Raw genomic sequence first — 24,098 nt, forward strand, 5'->3', positions numbered from 1 at the left:
CCACTCGTACACCATTTCATGAACAATTTATATGGTGGTTGAGGGTGACACGTTTAAGGGACAATTAATGGGCTTGTACAGTGTATGGGAGCAGTGTGTCTCTCCTTGGACCTGAGGACTTGTCGTTCTCTGAGCCAGGACAGCAGAGGGACTCAACCGTTGGAAGACTGGTTTCAGTTATGAGGGCAAAGACCAAAAATATTTCTCAGGGCAAAAAAAATAAGCAGCTTTCACATTGATACTGGAAGAGGCGTTTCTCGGAGCACAAACAGTGACCACAGGACCGTGAAGCTTTAGCGGAGCCACCAAAACACATGCAGTCGGTCGGCTCGGCTAAGACCCGGTCTGGTCCCTTTTTGTGGCCTCTTTGTCTTTATGTAAAAACCAATGCTCGCCGATGATGTGTTATGTAAAATTCCCGTGGCTTGATTTAAATGGTTGGATATCCTCCATGCTAGCTTAGTTATACTCCAGTGCATCGACCCAAGAGCCACATGGCTGCAGCATGAAAAGCCAAATGTAAATGGCAGCCCCAGTCCCTTAGATAACAGAAATTATGTCATGCCTTTTTTTTGTATTATAATAATAATAAATATAAAACCGGAACAACAGAGCGAGGGGGACTTTTCTTAAGCAGATGTTCTTTCTTATGCGGACAAATCGCAGCATCAATCGGACCCATTCCTGGCCCCCATAAGACAGCATTAAGATGTAAGTGAGCTAAAGACCTGAGCCAGGGGTGAGGGCGGCAGCAGTCTGCTCTCCTTAAATACAACAGCCCGAAAAGGGAGAATATATGCCTATATGCGGTCTCAAGTGCCCTCTGTGTGCTCCTTTCAACACTCTCCAGATGACAGTGATGCACTGAATATCATTAGGTCATGTGAGGAGAGTAGAGGTGAAATAAAGGCAACTACTCAAATCAAAGAGCCAAATTTCAAATCTGGATAATGTCAGTGTTTTCCACAAGCCCTGTTGTCAGCTATACAGCCGATTACTGAGTGATTTTCAGCCGGGTACACTTTCCACTTAAATTAACTGGGCTACTTTTCAATTCGCTAGTCAGAAGAAAGTATGCCAAGCCTTCATCCGCTAGAATGAACGATTGAATCTTCTAGCGAACTTTTGATAGGACAGGTGCCTGACAGTCACAAAGTGAGAGATGACAAGGAAACACCGCTGGCTTGACAGTCTGATGTCTATCCCGTGTCTCAGTGACAGTGTGTTGTGTGCTCTGTCTGTGCAGTCAAATTTCTACACACAGGGAGAGGGCATGAATTTGCACGTCCCATATAATGTGGTAACGATAAGTCAAAATCCACTGAGCCTACTGTTTTTTTGGCACATTCATTTATTTTCTTTCGCGTTCAGGGTTCGACATTAACGGTGGCCGCTGGGGCCAGTAAAGACACGTCAGGCCAGTGGCTCTCGTCAGTCACTAGCCCAACATAACTTTTCAGTGCATTTTTGCATTTCAGTTGAACATTCACCTGCTCTGTCGCAGTTTATCATTGAAAGCCATTGACGACTACACACGTAGAAGCAATAAATACAATGCTATTCTCAGGAATAGAGTATTTGTATTGCTAAATTATATTACACAACTTTTTAATACACAATAATAAGCAAGTGTCATAATAATCATGGTAACCAAATGTAGACTATTAGTAGCTGAATATAGAGAGAAAGAGTGCCAGCCAATCGGTCATGACCACAACGCATTAACAACTATACCATGTCTGGACCAGTAGAAATTCTGTTCGGGCCAGTATGGGAGTTGTGGCGCAAAGGGTACTCACTGTGCTTTAATTGATGAACAGCAAGCTTGAGTAGTTTAAAAGTCGATTTCATATATCCTTGCCATTCATAAATCATACGTAGTTATACTGTATGTCCATGGTATCACATCGGGGCAAGTAAACTAAAGATTGTTTGTACTTTCGATACAACAAAGCAAATTTGAGGAAAATGCCACCGAAGTTCTACCAACACATTACCTGTAGTACTCGCGCTGGGAAAACACTCGACGGTGACGGAGTTCATCAGGAAATGTAGAGGGGATGTTGTTCCCACAGTGACAAGGTTGAATACGGTTGAATACAAACAGTGTAGTTATTCCCTCCGTAAAGCAAAAAGTCAGAACAGAGAACAAGTGGAGTCGCAATTCAAAGGCTCAGACACGTCGTACAGTTGAAGTCGGAAGTTTACATACACCTTAGCCAAATACATTTAAACTTAGTTTTCCGCAATTCCTGACATTTAATCCTAGTAAAAAAACTCCCGGTATTAGGTCAGTTAGGATCACCACTATTTCAAGAATGTGCTTCTACACCTGCATTGCTTACTGTTTGGAGTTTTAGGCTGGGTTTCTGTACAGCACTTTGAGATATCAGCTGATGTAAGAAGGGCTACATAAATACATTTGATTTGATGTGAAATGTCAGAATAATAGGAGAGAATGATTTATTTGCTTTATTAGCTTTTATTTATTTAATCACATTCCCAGTGGGTCAGAAGTTTACATACACTCAATTAGTATTTGGTAGCATTGCCTTTAAATTGTTTAACTTGGGTCAAACGTTTTGGGTAGCCTCCCATAAGCTTCCCACAATAAGTTGGGTGAATTTTGGCCGATTCCTCCTGACAGAGCTGGTGTAACTGAGTCAGGTTTGCAGGCCTCCTTGCTCGCACACGCTTCTTCAGTTCTGCCCACACATTTTCTATAGGATTGAGGTCATGGTTTTGTGATGGCCACTCCAATACCGTGACATTGTAGTCCTTAAGCCATTTTGTCACAACTTTGGAAGTATGCTTGGGGTCATTGTCCATTTGGAAGACCCATTTGCAACCAAGCTTTAACTTCCTGACTGATGTCTTGAGATGTTGCTTCAATATAGCCACATAATGTTCCTCCCTCATGATGCAATCTATTTTGTGAAATGCACCAGTCCCTCCTGCAGCAAAGCACACCCACAACATGATGCTGCCACCCCTGTGCTTCACGGTTAGGAGGGTGTTCTTTGGCTTGCAAGCCTCCCCCTTTTTCCTCCAAACATAACAATGGTCATTATGGCCAAACAGTTCTATTTTGTTTCATCAGACCAGAGGACATTTCTCCAAAAAGTATGATCTTTGTCCTCATGTGCAGTTGCAAACCATAGTCTGGCTTTTTTATGGCGGTTTTGGAGCAGTGCCTTGTTCCTTGCTGAGCGGCCTTTCAGGTTATGTCGATATAGGACTCGTTTTACTGTGGATAGATACACCTTTGTACCGGTTTCCTCCAGCATCTTCACAAGGTCCTTTGCTGTTGTTCTGGGAATGATTTGCACTTTTCGCAACATAGTACGTTCATCTCTAGGAGACATAACGCGTCTCCATCCTGAGTGGTATGACGACTGCATGGTCCCATGGTGTTTATACTTGGGTACTATTGTTTGTAGAGATGAATGTGGTACCTTCAGGCGTTTGGAAATTATTCCCAAGGATGAACCAGACTTGTGAAGGTCTAGAATTTTTTTTCTGAGTTCTTTGCTGATTTCTTTTGATTTACCCATGATGTCAAGCAAAGAGGTACTGAGTTTGAAGGTAGGCCTTGAAATACATCTCCAATTGACTCAAATTATGTCAATTAGCCTATCAGAAGCTTCTATCAGAAGCTTCTAAAGCCATGACATAATTTTCTGGAATTTTCCAAGCTGTTTCAAGGCACATTCAATGTAATGTATGTAAACTTCTGACCCACTGGAATTGTGATACAGTGAATTATAAGTGAAATAATCTGTCTGTAAGCAATTGTTGGAAAAATGAAAAATAACCAACTTGCCAAAACTATAGTTTGTTAACAAGAAATTTGGGGAGTGGTTGAAAAATGAGTTTTAATGACTCCAACCTAAGTGCATGTAAATTACGAATTCAACTGTATGTGGCATGGTCTACAGACAATCACGGATTGGGAAAACCAGCCACGTCGCGGACACCGAAGTCTTGCTCCCAGACATGCTAAACACCTTCTTCGACCGCTTTGAGGATAACACCATCGATGTGGCTAGTTAAGGACCATCACCTCTACCTTACCTGACACCCTTGACCTACTTCAATATGCTTACCACCCCAATAGATCCACAGACGATGCCATTGCACTGCACACTATCCCACCTGGACAAGAGGAATACCTACTACAGCTCAGTCTTCAACACCATAGTATCCTCCAAGCTCATCATCAAGCTCGGGGCCCTGGGTCTGAACCCCGCCCTGTGCAACAGGGTTCTGGACTTCCTGACGGGCCGCCCCCAGGTGGTCAAGGTAGGAAACAACACCTCCACTTCACTGATCCTCAACACAGGGGCTCCACAAGGGTGCATACTCAGCCATACTCACCTACTCCCTGTGGCCACACACACTCCTCCAACTCAATTCAACAAGTTTGCAAACGATACATCCATAGTAGGCCTGATTTCCAAAAATGACGAGACAGGCAAGAGGGAGGAGGAGAGGGCCATGGTGGAGGAAAATAACCTCTCCCTCATCGTCAACAAAGCGACGGAGCTGTTAGTGGACTTCAGGAAACAGCAGAGGGAGCACGCCCCTATCCATTTGACGAGACCGCAGTTGAGGTGGAAAGCTACAAGTTCCTCTGCGTACACATCACTGACGATCTGAAATGGTCCACTCACACAGACAGTGTGGTGAAGGTGCAACAGTGCCACTTCAACCTCAGGAGGCTGAAGAAATATGGCTTGGCACCTAAGACCCTCACAAACTTTTACAGCTGCACAATTGAGAGCATCCAGTTGGGATGGAATCACCGCCTGGTACGGGAACTGCACCGCCCGCAACCGCAGGGCTCTCCAGAGGGTGGTACGGTCTTCCCAACGCAGCACTGGGGGCACACTGCCTGCCCTCTAGGACACCAACAGCACCCGATGTCACAGGAAGACCAAAAAGATCATCAAGGACACCAACGACCCGAGCCACGGCCTGTTCAACTCGCTATCATCCAGAAGGCGAGGTCAGTGCAAGTGCATCAAAGCTGGGACTGAAAAACAGCTATCTCAAGGCCATCACTAGCCAGATACCACCCGGTTACTCAACCCTGCACCTTAGAGGCTGCTACCCTAAATACATAGACATGGAATCACTGGTCACTTTAATAATGGAACACTAGTCACTTTAATAATATTTGCATACTGCTTTACTCATTTCATATGTATATAATGTATTCTATTCTACTGTATTTTAGTCAATGCCATTCCGACACTGCTCGTCCTAATATGTATATCCCTAAATTCCATTATTTTACTTTTAGATTTGTGTGGATTGTTGTGAATTGTTAGATATTACTGCACTGCTGGAGCTAGGAACACAAGCATTTCGCTACACGTGCAATAACATCCGCTAAATATGTGATTTGATTTGATTAGGACTTGCCAGACAGTGACGTTAAAGTGAGTGACTTGTCAGCAGCCTGCCGAATCGTATCTGTAAGAGAGCGGTTTATTTGGCTCCTTAACTTGCAAACAAGAGGTAGGTTAGTGGAGACATACCCTTTCTCTGGTCTAAAATATGATGAAAGTAAACAGATTGAATTGTTTTAAAAGTGATACTCAATGATACTTATATGGTATTTTCAAAGATATTACTGTAGGTCTACTGATTTAATCAAAGTGTTGACAACGGAGTAGTCAACTGCTACTCTCTGTGTAGCAAAGCCCATGTTTAACACCAGCTTCATTCTTCAATTATACCGCTATTGCAGATAGCTGAGCAAATAAACCTCTTAAAAGTAAGTGTGAAGCCTGTGAAAGTCAGCAGATTTACAGGATATTTTAAAGGCCCAGTGCAGTCAAAAGTATGTTTTTCCTGAGTTTCATGTCATATTGTACAACAGCTGATAAAACTAATACACATTATATATATATATATATATATATATATATATAAAAAATTGTAATCAATGTTATTTCCTGATAGTTGCAGGTTGAAATTTCAATCTAGCATTTGAATGTACCAGAGGCCCACCAAAAGAGAAAATGTCCACAAAAAAAACATACAATTTTGTTATTTGTGTGTATTGTTTTGTATTGTTAGTTAAAGTATGCTGCACTGTTGGAGCAACAAAAAACATTTCGCTGCACCTGTGCTAACATTGTGAAATATGTGTAGGCTACCAATCAAATTTGATTTAAACTGGAAACAGTTATTCACATGAACGCTCTGACTGAGAACAAGTAATCCCTTAATTTAATGTTGAGGATAAGCAGGATTTTGTAGGGGTTTTAACCAGCCATGAAGCATCTCAGAGTACAAGGAAGGTTTGCTAAGGTTAGACAACTCCTCAGCAGTTGTATCACTCGCTAACTGTCCTATAGCTAGAATATAAACACTAGATGCTTCATGACAAGAGAGAACAAACAGTATGTACAGTTGAAGTCGGAAGATTACATACACTTAAAACTCGTTTTTCAACCACTCCACACATTTCCTGTTAATAAACTATAAGTCAGTTAGGACATCTACTTGGTGTATGACAAGTAATTTTTCCAACAATTGTTTACAGACAGATAATTTCACTTATAATTCACTGTATCACAATTCCAGTGGGTCAGAAGTTTACATACACTAAGTTGACCTTTAAACAGCTTGGAAAATCCCAGAAAATGATGCCATGGCTTTAGAAGCTTCTGATAGGCTAATTGACATAATTTGAGTCAATTGGAGGTGTACCTGTGGATGTATTTCAAGGCCTACCTTCAAACTCAGTGCCTCTTAGCTTGACATCATGGGAAAATCTAAAGAAATCAGCCACGACCTCAGAAAAAAAATTCTAGACCTCGTTCATCTGTATAAACAATAGTACGCAAGTATAAACACCATGAGACCACGAAGCCGTCATACCACTCAGGAAGGAGACGCGTTCGGTCTCCTAGAGATGAACGTACTATGGTGCGAAAAGTGTAAATCAATCACATAGCAAAGGACCTTGTGAAGATACTGGAGGAAACAGGTATAAAGGTATCTATATCCACAGTAAAACAAGTCCTATATTTACATAACCTGAAAGGCCGCTCAGCAAGGAGGAAGTCAATGCTCCAAAACCCCCATAAAAAAGCCAGACTACGGTTTGCAACTGCACATGGGGACAAAGATTGTACTTTTTGTAAAAATGTCCTCTGGTCTGATGAAACAGAAATAGAACTGTTTGGCCATAATGAACATCATTATGTTTGGAGGAAAAAGGGGGAGGCTTGCAAGTGTGGCAGAATCATGTTGTGGGGGTGCTTTGCTGCAGGAGGGACTGGTGCACTTCACAAAATAGATGGCATCATGAGGGAGGAACATTATGTGGATATATTGAAGCAACATCTCAAGATATCAGTCAGGAAGTTAAAGCTTGGTTGCAAATGGGTCCTCCAAATGGACAATGACCCCAAGCATACTTCCAAAGTTGTGACAAAATGGCTTAAGGACAACAAAGTCAAGGTATTGGAGTGGCCATCACAAAGCCCTGATCTCAATCCTATAGAAAATGTGTGGGCAGAACTGCAAAAGTGTGTGCGAGCAAGGAGGCCTGCAAACCTGACTCGGTTACCTGACTCAGTTACACCACCCAACTTATTGTGGGAAGCTTGTGGAAGGCTACCCAAAACATTTGACCCAAGTTAAACAATTAAGGCAATGCTACCGAATACTAATTGAGTGTATGTAAACTTCTGACCCACTGGGAATGTGATGAAAGAAATAAAAGCTGAAATAAATCACTCTCTCCACTATTATTCTGGCATGTCACGTTCTTAAAATAAAGTGGTGATCCTAACTGACCTAAAACAGGGAATATTTACTGGGATTAAATGTCAGGATTTCTGAAAAACTGAGTTTAAAGGCATTTGGCTAAGGTGTATGTAAACTTCCGACTTCAACTGTATATTCATCAAATACAGGGTTTACATAGAGTTCCACATATTGATCTTACCCATCTACACACAATACCACACAATAGCAAAGTGAAAAGGTGTTTTTTTTGCACATTTATTGAAAATATCTCATTCACATAAGTATTGATTCAATATGTGATGAGACCTGTAAGTCTTTCTTGGTAAGTCTCGAAGAGCTTTCCACACCTGGATTATGCAACATTTTTAAGTCTACACGGGTACATTTAAGTCAAAACTAACTCGGCCACTCAGGAACATTCACTGTCGTTTTGGTAAGAAACTCCAGTGTAGATTTGGTGAAAGGTGAATTAAAGGTGAATTAATCTCCCAGTGTCTGGTGGATAGTAGACTGAACCAGGTTTCCTCCAGTATTTTGCCTACGATCATATCCATTCCGTTCATTTCTTTTCCTGAAAAACTCCCCAGTCCTTAACTATTACAAGCATACCCATAACATGATGCTGCCACCAATTTGTTTGAAAATAAGGAGAGTGGTACACAGTAATGTGTTGTATTGGATTTGCCCCAAACATAACACTTTGTATTCAGGACAAAAAGTTCATTGCTTGCCACATATTTTTAAGTATTACTTTAGTGCAAACAGGATGCAATATTTGTATTCTGTACAGGCTTCCTTCTTTTCTCTCTGATTCTGGATCACAATACTAACCTACCTGACTTGTCTTTTCATTTTATTTAGGCTTGCCATAACAAAAGGGTTGAATACTTATCAACTCCAAAAAACTCAAATTGCAATTTTTAATTAATAATATATATATTTTTTTAAAGAATTGAAATAACATTATGGGCTATTGTCTGTAGACCAGTGACAAAAAACATCTAAATGTAACTAATTTGACAGTACAACATGGGAATACTTTCTGAAGGCACTGTATCTTCCACAGAGGAACAAGGGAGGCATACAGTAGAGGGTTCCGGGGCACGATACCACCATCTCAGGCCAACCGGGATGGCTTTGAAAGATGTTCCCCGCGCAAAAAGTGCCGGAATGCAATTAGGCCGTTCAGATTCAAGAGGTTGAATCTCTTTGAAAGACCATAGCATCCAATCTAATTAGCCTGTTCTTAATGAGTTAGTATTTAGCCAAGGAGTGCCTCACACACAGGGAGCCATTGTGGGCTTGAACTTTGTGTGAGATTAAACCCCACTTGGAGAGAATTACTTGCAGAAGTATGGTTATGCTGACTTTAGGCCGTTATAAAGAGACCAATTCTGTGTCCTCGAGGGGTTCAAATAAAGGTTTCTGTGGCTCAAACTAGCTTAGTTTGGATATTTGCAGCCAATCCAGCTGCAAATGATTCCTTTCAACCAGTTACCGACCGCATGTAAAAAGTGATACTTCACCCCATCAATTCCAGGCAGACCTATTTGATGTGAATCACACGGTCTGGCATTGTGAACATCAAATATCTTCCCCAGATGCATTTGGTGTTTGACAGCATCCCACTGACAATACATCATAAAGCAGTGCCTTTCGCCCTCTTCGGAACCCAATAGCAGCTTTCATCAGGGAACTCCAGAGGTCCCATGGTAGGGCTACTGCTGTTCATTTCCAACCAGCACCGCCCCTTCATCTGCAAGAAACGCACTCTGCCTCTGACCCCCAGGACCTTGGCGAGACTGCATTCATTTTCCTGACACAAATCAATTGGAGAAGGTCCGGGACAGGAAGAAAGGGCTTGTTATTAGACCTGCAGAAGGAGAAGGAAGCCATCCCCTCATTGGGAGCGTCCAGCTCTTTCATGGCCTGTAGAGGGACAGGGGGTGGCTGGGTAGGGGAGGTAGGGGACAAAGGGATTGTTCATTTCCTTGAAGCCCAACTAAGAGCCATTACAAATTGATTGCCCTGTGCATGTTTAAATATGGTTAGAAGATGAGGGGCTATAACAATTTGTCGTGTGATTCAATGTCCATCTTCCGGTAAATCACAAGGGGCAAAGCATATGAGACTGATTAAAAAAATATACATAAAAAAATGACAGCATTGAAGTGTCGAGATGGGAAAGAATCATTCAGATGGGGGGCACATGACTGCAAGTTCCAATCATGTGAATGTTTAATTTGTATCAGTTGGTCTATTTATGTGCTGCTGCTACAAAAACATTTCCCAAAATCAGATTAGGAAACTGTGTGTGCAATAAGAATGAACAGATTCTATGTCAGTAGAGAGTAACAGACATTGGGCCTACAAAATAGAATGAATACCGGTGAAGTCGCAGCACAAATGCCAGATGTGATTTGGTCAACCATAAACACACGTCTGCGTGACAACCAAGACAGAAAGACTGAGCCGTTATATGATGAGAAGCAATGTCGCCTGCCGAGTGGCGCAGTGGTCTAAGGCAATGCATCGCACTGCTAGCTGTGCCACTAAAGATTCTGAGTTCGAGTCCAGGCTCTGTCGCAGCCGGCCGCGACTGTGAGACCCATGGGGCAGCGCACAATTGGCTCAGCGTCGTTCGGGTTAGGGGAGGGTTTGGCCGGGCATCGCGCACTAGAGACTCCTGTGGCGGGCCGGGCGCAGTGTGCGCTGACACGGTCGCCAGGTGCACGGTGTTTCCTCCGACACATTGGTGCGGCTGGCTTCCGGGTTAACTGGACATTGTGTCAAGAAGCACTGTGGCTTGGTTGGGTTGTGTTTCGGAGGACGCACGGCTCTCGACCCTTTGCCTCTCTCGAGTCTATACGGGAGTTGCAGCGATGAGACAAGACTAACTACCAATTGGATACCACAAAATTGGGGAGAAAAAAGGCAAAAGAAAAATGTATTAATGAATAAAAAGAAACAATGTCAGATAGGAGAGGTACACAACTACAGCATATAAACAGTAGAGGATACAGTAGAGGATAGAAGAAAGACAACCACTAGAAAGAGACTGCACCGCAGTAAGAGGGACTAAGGAAGTAAGAGGACTGGACTGCTATATGCAGAAAGGGAGTCGGGGAGGGAGTGAGGGAGAGTGCAGTCGGCACTGTATGTGTTTAAAATGTGCCGCACAATACCTGCTAATTCTATTAAGTGCCTCTGCGGTGTGTGAGGCAGTGGAGCGGTTTGGTTATGGGTTGATGTAAATGGACGGCTGGTTGACTAAATAATGCAAGAGCATAAGAATAAGGTGATTGGATGACAGAGTGGAGTAGAAGGCCTAAGCCGGGCCACCCAGGACCTTGCCAAGTCCATTATATGTATTGGAGACATCCTGGGGATCCAGCATGGGAAGTCATGCCAGCCAGGGGGGAAAAAGGTGCTATTGTTCTTCCTCATCGTTGGAATGGCTTCCACCCCACGACATCCAGGTGTGGTAATGCAATGAGCAGAGAGCCTGAGACCTTCACGCATATTCGCAACATTTTTTCCAATCTGCTTTGGTGCTTTTGGACTCTTTAAGAACTGACGCTAGCTCAAGGACGAACGTGGACAAGGAAGTCTTTGGTCATCAGGTTGACTTTGCCCCCCGCCCAATTCAAACAATTGCAAATCAAGGTAAAGCACATCGAGAATGTTGACGCGCGGTCGCACACAAGAATATTATTCCGTTCAGGATTGTGATGATCAACGACAACATTCTAAAAGAATCCAACTTTGTTTTTTACAAACATTCTACAACTTTATTAGAGCAAGAATACACCTCCGTCAAAAGGGAGGTAGCTTTAAAAAAGGTAGCCATTGCAATGTATTAACCCATCTTTATACATTTATAGTCAGCTATGGTCTAAGTCCTATCAGATCTATAGGTTTAAGTGCCTCCTAGACTTAAAATGCACCTGTGTGTGGAGAGAGATTGTTTGAGTTCTCTTCAGAGACATGTGTCAAGGGGGTTAGTTCCACAGCTATAATTACTCCAAAACAGGCCGGTAAACAAGAAAGAAATTGCTTGGATTTAATGTAACGATTTCTCTGATATTAACCAGCTTTACGTGACACGCGGCTGGACCGCCCAGATCAATTCCACCAGGGAAGTGTCGTGTTTTCCGACAGGGCTGATGATCGAGGATGAGAGAAGGGATCACGGACAGACACTTTCTCTGTTGGCAATGTTTGGATTAGAGGCCGATGGCTCCCTGAAAATGCTCCCTTCCCCCTCCTCACCTGCCCGGGCGTCTCCCTACGGAGGGGAATATATATACACTTAGCCCGGAAAGGTCAGCCAGACGGAATGTCGCAGGCAAACACGCAGCACCGGGACCCCTCGGATGAATCACAGGAGAATTGGTGCATGGCAGTGAATGAATAACCCTCCATGGCTCCCCAAACCCCATTATTTCCATCCTTTTCCAGCGGGCCAGAGATTCATGTCTGCGCATGCTGCCAGTTCATTACGGAGAAATACCATTCCTCTTCTGGCTGCGGCGGGACAGGCCAGGCGGGCCCCAGGGGGACCCCAGCCCTGTTTAATTCCACATCATCTGCTCCAGTGAGGGCCTTAATCTCTGCTTGTGTGATCAATACTATATCAGTGTAAATTAAAATGACAATTTTAAAGTAATTAAGCTTGTTAATGCTCGATTGGAATGTCATTATTTGCACAAGGGGAATCAGGGTATGGCGGCGTGTGCGTAGGATGCAGGGTGGGTGGTGCGGGGGCCTAAATTACAAGTGTGTCCACAGTGACAGGCGAACGCTTGAACTGGCGCGGTGGCCCCTGTTGCCGGCACTGCCATCGAGGGGGCTTAACAAAAGCAGATTAACTCCCTGCCCATGCCGGCCAAGGGACCTCTCCAATTTCGTAGGATAACCCAATTGGAGAAATTTGATTTGTAGAACCAAACCCAATTATGGCGATATTAGATGAGAAGTGGCATGGAGGGAGCGCTTGCTGGAGGAGGAAAATAAAAGGGGGAGGGGTAGGCTAAGAGAGTAGAAGAAAAAAGAGAAAAGTTACACAATAAAAATGCACTTAACTCCAGAATGAAGCCCAGCAGTAATTGGGTTATTAGATTATTTTTGTCCCTCCTTTCTTTGGTTTTGAAAGGCCATTTAGAGTCATTGTGATGGTTAGAGTGAAATAAATGGGTTCCTACGTTAACCTTCCTTTCCCTCTGTGTGTTTGTGTGTGCGTGTGACTGTCTGAAGCCACCATCCTACCCCATGTGAGGTGCTGTGTAAGTGAGGACGGAAATGAGATGATCACATTGTTTGGTCTTATTAACCGACAAAAACTGACAGCCATGGAGACCAGCGGTTCTAGCAATTACCCCAATCAGACCGGTTAGGGGCCACTCAGGGACCGCCAAACACACTCCTCCTACAGCTGTATCGCCCTGACGGACCGTAATGCCATTAGAACCACGGATCTACGTTTTTTTTTTCATTTTACCTTCCATATGACCCACAGTCATCTTTACTTCCGCTGGTGGTGCTGCAACCCGACACACACCGAGGTCTCCATTCTCTAAATACCCACACAGCACCACCCCGTACAGAGTCACGTGGATAATTTCCCTGCTGCTCTGTACACGCCCATCTCTCACAATTACCTGCTAACGAGGCACGTGTTGACAGACAGGGGAGGGATGCCCTGATTAAAAAAAGAGGCCATTTGTTCCTGAAGGCCCATGGATCACTCAGGGATCAGTCCGGTCCACTGTTGCTAAGTGATACTATTGCCATGGAAACCGTGTCAGTGCATCTGACCGGTCTGTGTTGGGTGATATGACCAGTGTCCAATGGGACAGCGTGGACATGGTGTTTGCTATCACACTGCTGGACTGTCCATCTAGTCCTTTTCTGTACCTCCTGTTACTCAGAAATCTAATTTGTTGAAACGTGTTTACTATGTTGAATAGTGAGTCAGAACAAATTCAAAAATTAACTCAAAAGAGAATGAGTATTATAGTGACCTGTGCCTCTCTGTTCCAGCCTTGAAGTCATCGGTGTCCAACTGTTGAGGGCTGTCCCCCAAAACCCCTCAATGGCCACCAGCCACGGCTTCATGAAATATTAAATGCAATCCAATAATGAAGAGAGACACCAGTGGGCAGAAAAACAAAGGTGACCACTGGGTGTTTAATTAGCAGTGGGGTGTTGCCCTGCATTTCTGATCAGGCCATGGTAATAGACACCTGGGGACCTGGCTGAGGACCTGCTCTTCCAAAGGGGGCGTTGCGTTGGTCAGCTTCCAGGGCGATACAATCCATCATAGTCGCCTGTTTGACTGGCTGTTTGTGGAAGCTGGCAATTTAATTATCCACTCATTTGGAGAGGTGGGGGCGGCAAGTTCTCCTCCGCAATCAATGCAAACTGTCGCTGAACGAGAATTCCCAGGAAGGCGAATAAGATCAATCGGACTGGGCCGACATGGTGAGTCCCCCCCCCCCCCCTCCCAAACACGACAGGACAAGTGGGAAAGCTCCTGGGATAGAGTTGTGGGAGGTGGTGGATCTTGTCTTTATAGATAGATAATCCATATCACCATTTCCACTGGTGTATTACAGTTCAGCAGGCTATAAAATCACTTTCACCTGTGGGGGTGCTCTTAAGCCAAAAAGGCTCCCTTAAATGGACAGAAATATTGTCAAGAAATAACCTCATTTGACCGAAAGGGGCAAACCTCCCCATAACCATTAACGTTGTCCCACCCGGGAAGAGTATCACCAAAATATTAGTAAGACTAAGTAGTAGACATCAGCAAAACATGAGTAAGCCGATACACATAGATACGCACACAGATGCAGGTTCATAGACACACGGGCATAGGTAGGTCACGCCTCATTCTCAGCATCAAAGCACTCCCAGCTACATTAACAATGCTGATGTCTTCAGGGGGTAGTGGAGCCCTAGACACTGGCACCCTCACACACAAGACTCCAAATATCAAGGGTAACCAAAGTCAGTCTCATGTCATTAAAGCAAACCTCTTAGAGAGCGATGTCGGTCTATACCATCCATATGCAGGGAATGCATACTTTCTGTACAGAATATACCATACAGGAGTGCATGGCAGGAATTGAAGCATTTTTTTTAATGGATTAGTTAAAATGTGCCTTGGGTAGTGTTTCCCCTAGAATTATGTTCAGCAGCGGTGGCAAAATTAGTGGGGAGGAATCTTATATATTGCTCCATTATCGTTTCTACATAAAGTACATTATTATTTAAAAAGAAAATTGGGCTGGCCACTATTTAGCAGCGGCGCTTCGCCTCTGCTGAATGCATATAGGGGAAACGCTGCTTGAGTGATATGTATAGGATCTGCGTAGAAGTACACAGACTGGAGACTATTTTAATCACGAAAACGGTCACTACAGAACACTGAAGAAACCCCGATTTTACGAAGTTCACCATCTAATTGATCAAAAACCTGCAGTACATTTAAATCCAAACGCTAATAACAAACAGGGTCATACAAGTTAACATCTCCCCATATACCACCATTTTGTCAGCGATAGTAACACCAGCAGCCTGATGTATTGTGAAGGCCTCTCTGAGAGCTAGAGGGGAGCCCTTGAGAGGGACTGGGGTAGCTGAAATATGATCATGTTCCTGAGGGCTTAAAGAGACGCCGGGAGCCATTTAACAACGCCTCCCCTGACACTCCAACACACGCAACACAATCACAAATCAGAAAAGCACACACTCTCAGCGGCAAGTGCCTCTCACAGGGATGTCAGTGGGACCAGCCGACTGTATTCACGGGATGGTTATGAGGATAATGGCAGTTTAGACAAGGGTGTGGACACTTGCTATGACTTGTGACGTTTATTATGGGAGAAATCTCTCTTAGAAAGTGACGTTAAGCCTCTGTGTATTTTATTTGTTTTTGGTTCTAATGAGAATTAGTTGGTGTGGTTTGATAATGTATTAGCGCATGGTCATTGTTACTTATTTTAGCGTCTGCGTTCTCCAGAGAGCTGGGGGCCTGTGTCTATGTTCTCCAGAGAGCTGGGGGCCTGTGTCTATGTTCTCCAGAGAGCTGGGGGCCTGTGTCTATGTTCTCCAGAGAGCTGGGGGCCTGTGTCTATGTTCTCCAGAGAGCTGGGGGCCTGTGTCTATGTTCTCCAGAGAGCTGGGGGCCTGTGTCTATGTTCTCCAGAGAGCTGGGGGCCTGTGTCTATGTTCTCCAGAGAGCTGGGGGCATGTGTGGCCTTCTCAATAGCGGGAGGATTATGGAAATCAAGCCAGAGAGATTAGCTAATGGGGAAATAATTGGCAGTATCTGCCTGGTCAGCTGGGTCATGCAAATCAAGTGCTGCTGCATGGGAGAATCGATACGTATGGGGATCAGATCAGCTAGTAGCTATGGGCAGGGCTTTCACCAGGAGAGGAGAGCAGAAGAGAGCCATGGACCGGAGGAGACGTCGCCAGACAGTGCCTTCACTGGATGTCAACGCTCAGCATCTGATCCCAATGCCTCAAGTCCCCACTAAACACCGACTCACTATCGCTCTCTGCCTGCTCATCATATCTCTAGGTATTCACTCGCTCGTAGGGTACAGGAAACAAACGTCCTTGTAGTTCATTGATAGCCGTTGTGAATAAGAAAGTTAAGTATGAGGTTTTGGATGTTTTAAGTGGTTTACATTGGTTTTTGACTTCGAGTTACGGATATAACTTAACCTATTTCAAGATGAGATGAGGCGGGACAAGGTACACAATGGATAAGGACACTTGATAGACCTCATGAAAGCAACGGAACGTCATCTCACTTATACATTAAGGTTCCAATTATTATTATTTTTTGATTTGCGGCAGGCCGTCTAACTCTGTTCTCCCATGCATGGCCTCTCCCCTCTCATTTCCATTCCCACCTGCTCAGCGCAACCATTCATCAGGAGCCGGGCAGAGGATACCTCCTGCCTGCTCACAAACTCATGGAGCAGGCAATAAAATTGACCTTGTGGCAATTGTTTTTCCCCCAGACGTTTGACGGCAAGGGTGTCAACTCATCCGTTTACTGAGGGCCCTGAATAAAGCAGGGCTAATGCCAGATTATGGAGTCAAGACCAGATCAATCAATGACAAAGTGGGATGACGAGAGAGCTACTTCCTAGCCCTGTTCATTTGGGTCAGGGAAATATACAGAACACAACCTGGCAGTGCCGTATAGTAGTATAATTTGCGGGTAGAGGAGTATAGACGGTCAGATATCTTTACAGTCCGGCACACCAACATCCTTCACCCAGCCCTCCTTCAGTGGCTGTTCATTTGCTCTCAACACCTCCTAAGCGATCAATATTTTTTAATTTTGGTCCGAGTTATTATTTTTCACATCACTGCGCTGGGAAGCAGAGTAAAGTGGCTCATATTTTAGCTCTAAATAGATCAATATGACAGGCTCACCTTCACTCTGCCCCTCGCCGGCTGGGGGGGGGGGGAGCACATCATAATGGGGGGGGGGGCCTGGACATCGCATGCTGGAATCACATCATTATCTGTGCCTGGCGCCGCCCTCCACCCTCCAGACAGATCTGATTTACTCCCCACCCAGGTCCTGCCTGCTGCCCCCACTAAACCCAATCCCACCACACGCAAACACTTTATCAGAGCTCTGTTTATGAGGGCGAGTGAGACGGACGGAGTGTGTGAGCGTGAGTGCGTGTGCATGCATGTGTACATGTGCCAGACACTTATTTTTGTGAAGGTCCAGAGGAGGGCATAGGCTGAGTTCCATACATTTTTCTGCCTCTGTTCTCAATCCATTAATTATATATACAGTTTCAAGTCAAATGTTACCAAGGAGGCACAGCCCGCTCTCTGTCCCTCATAATTCACTTCTGATGGCAGTTTCATTGATTGTCGCTCAACACATGTCCTGAGTGTGTGTGTGTGTGTGTACGTGAGTGAGTGAGTGTGAGTATGTGTGTACGTGAGTGAGTGAGTGAGGGTGTATGCATGCACTTACTTGCATGCCCTGAGTGCATGACTTATGGCGAGGGAGAGTTATTTCCCAACAATATTACCCTGCTGACATCTACTCCATTCAAATTGCCTCGGTCTGCTCAGTACTTCTGACCATATTGAAATAAGAGCCTAGAGGTTTAGTTTTGCAATGTCTTAACCTGCTTACGCACTTGACGCCTTCTCCCAGACCATGAGGGCGGAGTGTGTGACGGTTGAGCGGGAGGGGGTTGGTCCTCCTCTTTAACCTGTGTGTGTAAACCAGTGTAGCAACCCCCCTGCCGTGACCCCCACACACTCCCTCTCGTTCATTCCCTGTGTATGTTAAAGCAGAGGAGGAGTTGCTTAAGGGGTAGGAGATGAAACAAGCCCCCATCATCTGGACTTAAAAGGGGGAGGGGAGATGGTGGTGCACTGTGAAAAATAGGTGATGAGCATGACGCAAGCGAACACAGCAAACACACTTGCCCTGTCACCGCAGAGGGCCACTAAGTGTTCATAAATTCCTGGGTGATGTGCTGCGCTGGGTGCAGTTTGGATGATTGTATTACTGTGGTCTGCTGGAGGCAGAAGGAATTAAGGCTGCACCTTGGAAGCAGGCTGGGGTGCCGCTGGCAGTTCCTGACATGGCCTCTAAAGTGGCCCAGGGCTGAGGGGACAACATGACGATGACACCTGCCTGCCTGGGGATGACTGTGGATGAGTTCAGCCTTCAGCACCACTTCCCTCATCCGAACCACAGGAGATAGGGACTCCCGAGGAGTGGCGCAGCGGTTTAAGGCACTGCATCTCAGTGCTAGAGGCGTCATTTTGATAGAACTTCCTAATTTGAAAGTTTAGGAATGCATATCTTCCTTTGAGTCTATATGTGGGTGTCAGTGTGTGTACACAGAACGTAGGTGCAGGCATGTAGGTGCAGGCATGTAGGTGCAGACACACGACATGCAGAGCTAACTGGATAGACGGGGCGGGAGGCTGATGGGAGTGCTCCTAGCGTCTCTCGGGGTGACAACACTCCCTAGTCGCCACACCACCAGGGAAATCCAATCAAAACGTCCAGTGGAGACGTCAAAGACAGCACCCAGCACGAATAGCAGCTAAACTGATTAAGCCAATGTGACCCTGGGCAGCAGGTGCAGGGATGAGAACGGACACGGAAGCGGAGTGAGATTCCTGTCAGAGCACAGAGCCTGATTTATCCTCTGGCCTCGCACTCCTGTCCTGTGGAGCAAGGGAGGACGCCTTTTATTTCCCATTACAATTCTCTGGAACAACCGAGAGCTGTGTAAGGGGGGGATTGTGTGTGTGTGTGTGTGTGTGTGTTAATTTGTATGTCACTCGAAAATGAAGGTGTGTGTGTGTGTGTGTAAAAATACTGCGGCTATGAAGCATAGAAACAGAGTGAGTGCTGTGACAATAACTGTGAGGGTGGCGTGTGTTTGCCTACACACAGACCACAGTCAGCGTGTGAGGAACGCTTTCCTAGGTAATAAAGGCAAGGCATTAGTGAACATCATTCCACATGACGCCCCAGCAGCCCAAAGGGCCGGGCCTGTGATAAATATTAATGGCCTGGAACAAGTGGATTGGGAGTTAAGGTTATCAGGGCGGGCTTTCCTAATTGACATTTTACCTGCTGTATACCTTAACAGCGCCGTAAAACACCAGGCCTCCCCCCAGAGGAGGATGCGTCAATCAAGACCCCCCCCACCCCCCCACCGATCACTGCACAGCACACACACCCTCCCTCTGGGAGAGATGTGAAGGCTGGCCAGCTTCTCTCAATGTCTGCCTACATCCAACACTGGTCTGGATGCCTGACTGACAGACCGGCATGGAGATTGGACCAGCGTTTGCTAGGATACACTGGTAACCCACCAGTGTACTCATGTTGGGCATAAAACGTAGTTTGTACCAGTAGGTCCTATAGCCTACTATACCAACGAAAAGCATAGCACACAAAACACACAAAACCAGCCCCCTTTTGACCATTTTAACAAATCAAAATAATCAGCCAGTGCTTCCTTGGTAAGGAGAGGCGTGCTCAAATGACCCAAACACAGCTCACTGACACAGCTCGCACACACTCAGCCGTGGCACGGTGACGCTGCTCCTGCTGTGGAGCGAGTGAAGCCTATGGCGACCCCCCACCCAGCCACCGTATTCAACATAGAGACAAGGACAGGTAAACTAAACACTCCCTCAGGTCGTTACCATACACTTACACTACAGTATACATCCGCTCGCCTGCCGTTATTGGTAGGCTCCGGGAGCCTCGCGGGGATTGCCACTTTACATTATCTGGAAATTGACAGGCAGAGCAGACAACAAACAATTACCCTCGAGCAGAAATCGAAGGTTGAGAAAACAAATATGAGTGATGATGTCATCTCGTCTAAATGGCAAGCCCTGTGTGAGGCGCACTGGACAGTCTGTATCCATATTTACTGTGGCCCCGATTTGAATATCTATAAACATGTTGATTTTGTGGTTCTCTTTGCACAAATTGATTTAGAAGAAAGTTACTTCTCCAACATAGAAACAGTCGAGAACTAGAACAGTGATTGGTGTACATCTACGCTTATCCAAGATGTGAGAGTCTTAAAATGAACCTGGGAGAAATCATCAAAACAAGAGGATATCACCGTCATTGTTTAAGCGAAACGTCAGCTCGTGCTTTTTTTTTGTTGCAGTGGGGGCGGGGCATACGATATGTTCATATTATGTTTATGAAAATAACATGTTGGACTGGCGGTGATGGTGGATGTGATTTGCAAGTGTTTGCAGGTAGGGAGGCAGAGCGGCGTACCATGGTAGTAAGTGTACCACGGTAGTAATACAGTACCTTCTAGAAGAATAGAGAGGAGAACCATGACAGGCACGGCTCAGCAGTCACAGCTACACTGATTGCAACATCTATTCCCCTCTCTTTATGTGGTCAAGAGTCAGGGAATTAACTAGAACCACCATTATTGTTTCCTTCCAAATGTACTGTTGGGAGTAACATGCTATCAGCATTAAATGGATAGCATTATAAAACAAATTGCTTTTGTGGTAATCATGTGAGGGAATAAAATGGTGTCTGGATGTTGAAGACTAATATTGAGATTATGATCAACACTGAGTATCTGGCTCCACCAAGAGGTCATGCAATGCAACTGACGTGTAGTTGTGCATGATTTTGAGGGAAAAGGCCGCAAAAGGAACTGAGCATCAATTTGGACCAATCGGTGCACATCTTTGTGATAATTATGACATAATGTGCAAAATAATGACTGCAGTAACTAATACGCATGATCCATCAGACTCTCCGTTATATAAATTGCCAACTACAACATGTATAGGCTATTACATAAGCAGACTTTTTTTTATCATGTAAAATAACAAAAGCCACAACCAACTATTAGCTGATAACACTTAAAGTTGCAGCTGGTTTCTAAATCCACAAAACATTCCAGACCATCTAGCACCACCTTGTGGTGGTCTACCACTATTGCACATTCTAATAAAATGCTGGGGTGTACACAGCTGTGGAAAATTAATACTTGATTGATTTTCTTAATTATCTTCCTTCTAGCGCCTGAGGGCCCCCAGCTTCAACTTAAAACTTCCCTCAGCCATCTTATCTAATGTCACAACTGATGTGTCTAGAGCAGGGATCATCAAACAGATTGAGCCGCAGGCCAATTTTTTCATTTTCTCCAGCGGCTGGTTTTGGTGGGCCGAAACATAATTACAATGTTAATAATTGCCTTTAGTAATAATTGCAAAATGACCGCAAGAAGACAAAACAGATCAAATATTTGACTAAAACATCCTTTCAAATCTTCCTTACATTTGTATATGATCACGTGTCTCTATATTATGCGTGGGAATACTTAGGGCAGATGTCCAAATTAGAATAACCTGGATCTGATTTCCTGGTGCTGTTACAGTTTTATGGGGGGGGGGGGGGGGGTGCAAATAAAACTACCTGCGGGCCAAATTCACCCCAATTGGGCAACAATGGTCTAGAGCTTTCTGATGAAAATGGCTGCTGTGCAACACCCGGGTGAATGCAACACATCTGTGGTGAGTTAAGACTGTGGTAAACAAATCTCCTGAGATCTACAAGAAGAGCGCCACTTAGCAGGGGCAAATGGACCACCCGCACTTACTGTGAAATGTTCCTGGGATTTGTAGTTCTCGTCGAGGTAGACACGGGCTCTGCTGTACTCCTTCATGGCATCACTGGACAGCAGCTCTCTAGAAGAGAGGACACATCACAATATGGCCCCATCAGCCTTCAGATACATGGGTTGATTTATTTATCTTCATTTTAAATCAGCAACATGATAAGTAGGATAAATATGAACATGGTGGAACTGTAGTTCTTCCATGCTAGCTGTTCGGGTACACTTCCAGTCATTGCGCTAACGCTAGCTAGCAATGGCTAGCCAAACGACCTTCAACTTCCTGCAAACTGCAATTAACTTCCTTAATTGTTGATTCTTAATTCTTAATTCCTTAATTGAACACCCCCCTATCCACATCGATGGAACAGTAGTGGAGAGGGTAGTAAGTTTTATGTTCCTCGGCGTACACATCATAGACAAACTGAATTGGTCCACCCACACAGACAGCATCGTGAGGAAGGCGCAGCAGCGCCTCTTCAACCTCAGGAGGCTGAAGAAATTTGGCTTGTCACCAAAAGCACTCACAAACTTCTACAGATGCACAATCGAGAGCATCCTGTCGGGCTGTATTACCGCCTGGCACGGCAACTGCTCCGCCCACAACCGTAAGGCTCTCCAGAGGGTAGTGAGGTCTGCACAACGCATCACCGGGGGCAAACTACCTGCCCTCCAGGACACCTACACCACCCGATGTCACAGGAAGGCCATAAAGATCATCAAGGACAACAAAACCACCCGAGCCACTGCCTGTTCACCCCGCTATCATCCAGAAGGCGAGGTCAGTACAGGTGCATCAAAGCTGGGACCGAGAGACTGAAAAACAGCTTCTATCTCAAGGCCATCAGACTGTTAAACAGCCACCACTAACATTGAGTGGCTGCTGCCAACACACTGACTCAACTCCAGCCACTTTAATAATGGGAATTGATGGGAAATGTTGTAAAATATATCACTAGCCACTTTAAACAATGCTACCTAATATAATGTTTACATACCCTACATTATTCATCTCATATGTATATACTGTACTCGATACCATCTACTGTATCTTTATGTAATACATGTATCACTAGCCACTAACTATGCCACCTTGTTTACATACTCATCTCATATGTATATACTGCACTCAATACCATCTACTGTATCTTGCCTATTGCCTTGCCTTTATGTACATATTCTTTATCCCCTTACACTTGTGTCTATAAGGTAGTAGTTTTGGAATTGTCGGAACTAGAAGCACAAGCATTTCGCTACACTCGCATTAACATCTGCTCACCATGTGTATGTGACAAATAAAATTTGATTTGATTTGATTTAATTGCGCTTTAAGGGAGCCGGGATTAGGAACAGGAGATTGTGAGTGTATTAGGATACTGTTAAATCTGTTGAGGCCTCACAGACAGTCTCTTCTGCTTATCTATATCCCACTGCTAATAAAGTTCACACCAGGACACCCTAAATTGGTTGAAAGAGGTTACATAAGAGAGCACTTGATATAATCTTGTTAACAAATATCAAATATATCTTATAAACCCCCATTGACCTAAAACATTCAGTTTGTCCATCCTATGACTAAACAAGAAAGACTAGCTACACAAATAAAGCCCCGCTAAAACAGTTTACTCAATAACGATGGACTTCTAGTACATTCTTTTAATTCTTTGAAAATCAACACCAAACATGAAACCAAATAAGCGGTCACCAGAAGGTGGAGTTGTTCACTCACTTTCACATAGTTTTGGTCCTAATTTTCCTGTGGACCCAGGCAGTGGTTGTCCGTCTTGACAGAAAAATAACCCATAATCACCACTAGGGTTGCTATGGACACCAGAGTTGGCTGGCAATTCTTCAGTGAAGGGAAATTTGAAGGGGGGGGGGGGGGCATCAAGTGTGAGGTAACTTACTTGACAAAACAATCTACGTGTGCCATGGACGCTTCGTAGTTCTTCCCGCCCACCTCCTGACAGTGCACTGCGATGAAGTGGGGCTTGTGTGATTGGACAGTCTGCAGAGGAGAAGAGAACAAGGCATAGCATTAAACGACTGTCCAGACACAACTACTTGCTCGGTGTCATTTCATCCAGGTCAATATACTTAGATTCGATAAAAGACGGGATACGGCGTTCAAGAGAGCCC

At 44.7% G+C, this 24,098-nt stretch overlaps 1 protein-coding gene across 4 annotated transcripts in view; it reads right to left on the reverse strand.

Moving 5' to 3' along the window:
- Positions 1 to 24,098, reverse strand: part of LOC110526894 (inositol polyphosphate-5-phosphatase A) — a 273,309-nt gene that overhangs the window by 136,922 nt on the left and 112,289 nt on the right. For all 4 annotated transcript variants that reach the window (XR_016496558.1, XM_036982722.2, XM_036982729.2 and 1 more), the window contains exons 3-4: positions 23,867 to 23,967; positions 21,945 to 22,032 (exon numbers count right to left, since the gene is read on the reverse strand). Coding sequence is in view for 3 of the 4 variants with exons in the window: in XM_036982722.2 (XP_036838617.1) it covers positions 21,945 to 22,032; positions 23,867 to 23,967 (189 nt within the window). In the remaining variant the exon portion in view is untranslated. The remainder of the gene's footprint in view (positions 1 to 21,944; positions 22,033 to 23,866; positions 23,968 to 24,098) is intronic.

The sequence above is a fragment of the Oncorhynchus mykiss genome, chromosome 1, assembly GCF_057628025.1.
Source record: "Oncorhynchus mykiss isolate SJ-2025 chromosome 1, ASM5762802v1, whole genome shotgun sequence".
Lineage (NCBI taxonomy): Eukaryota > Metazoa > Chordata > Actinopteri > Salmoniformes > Salmonidae > Oncorhynchus > Oncorhynchus mykiss.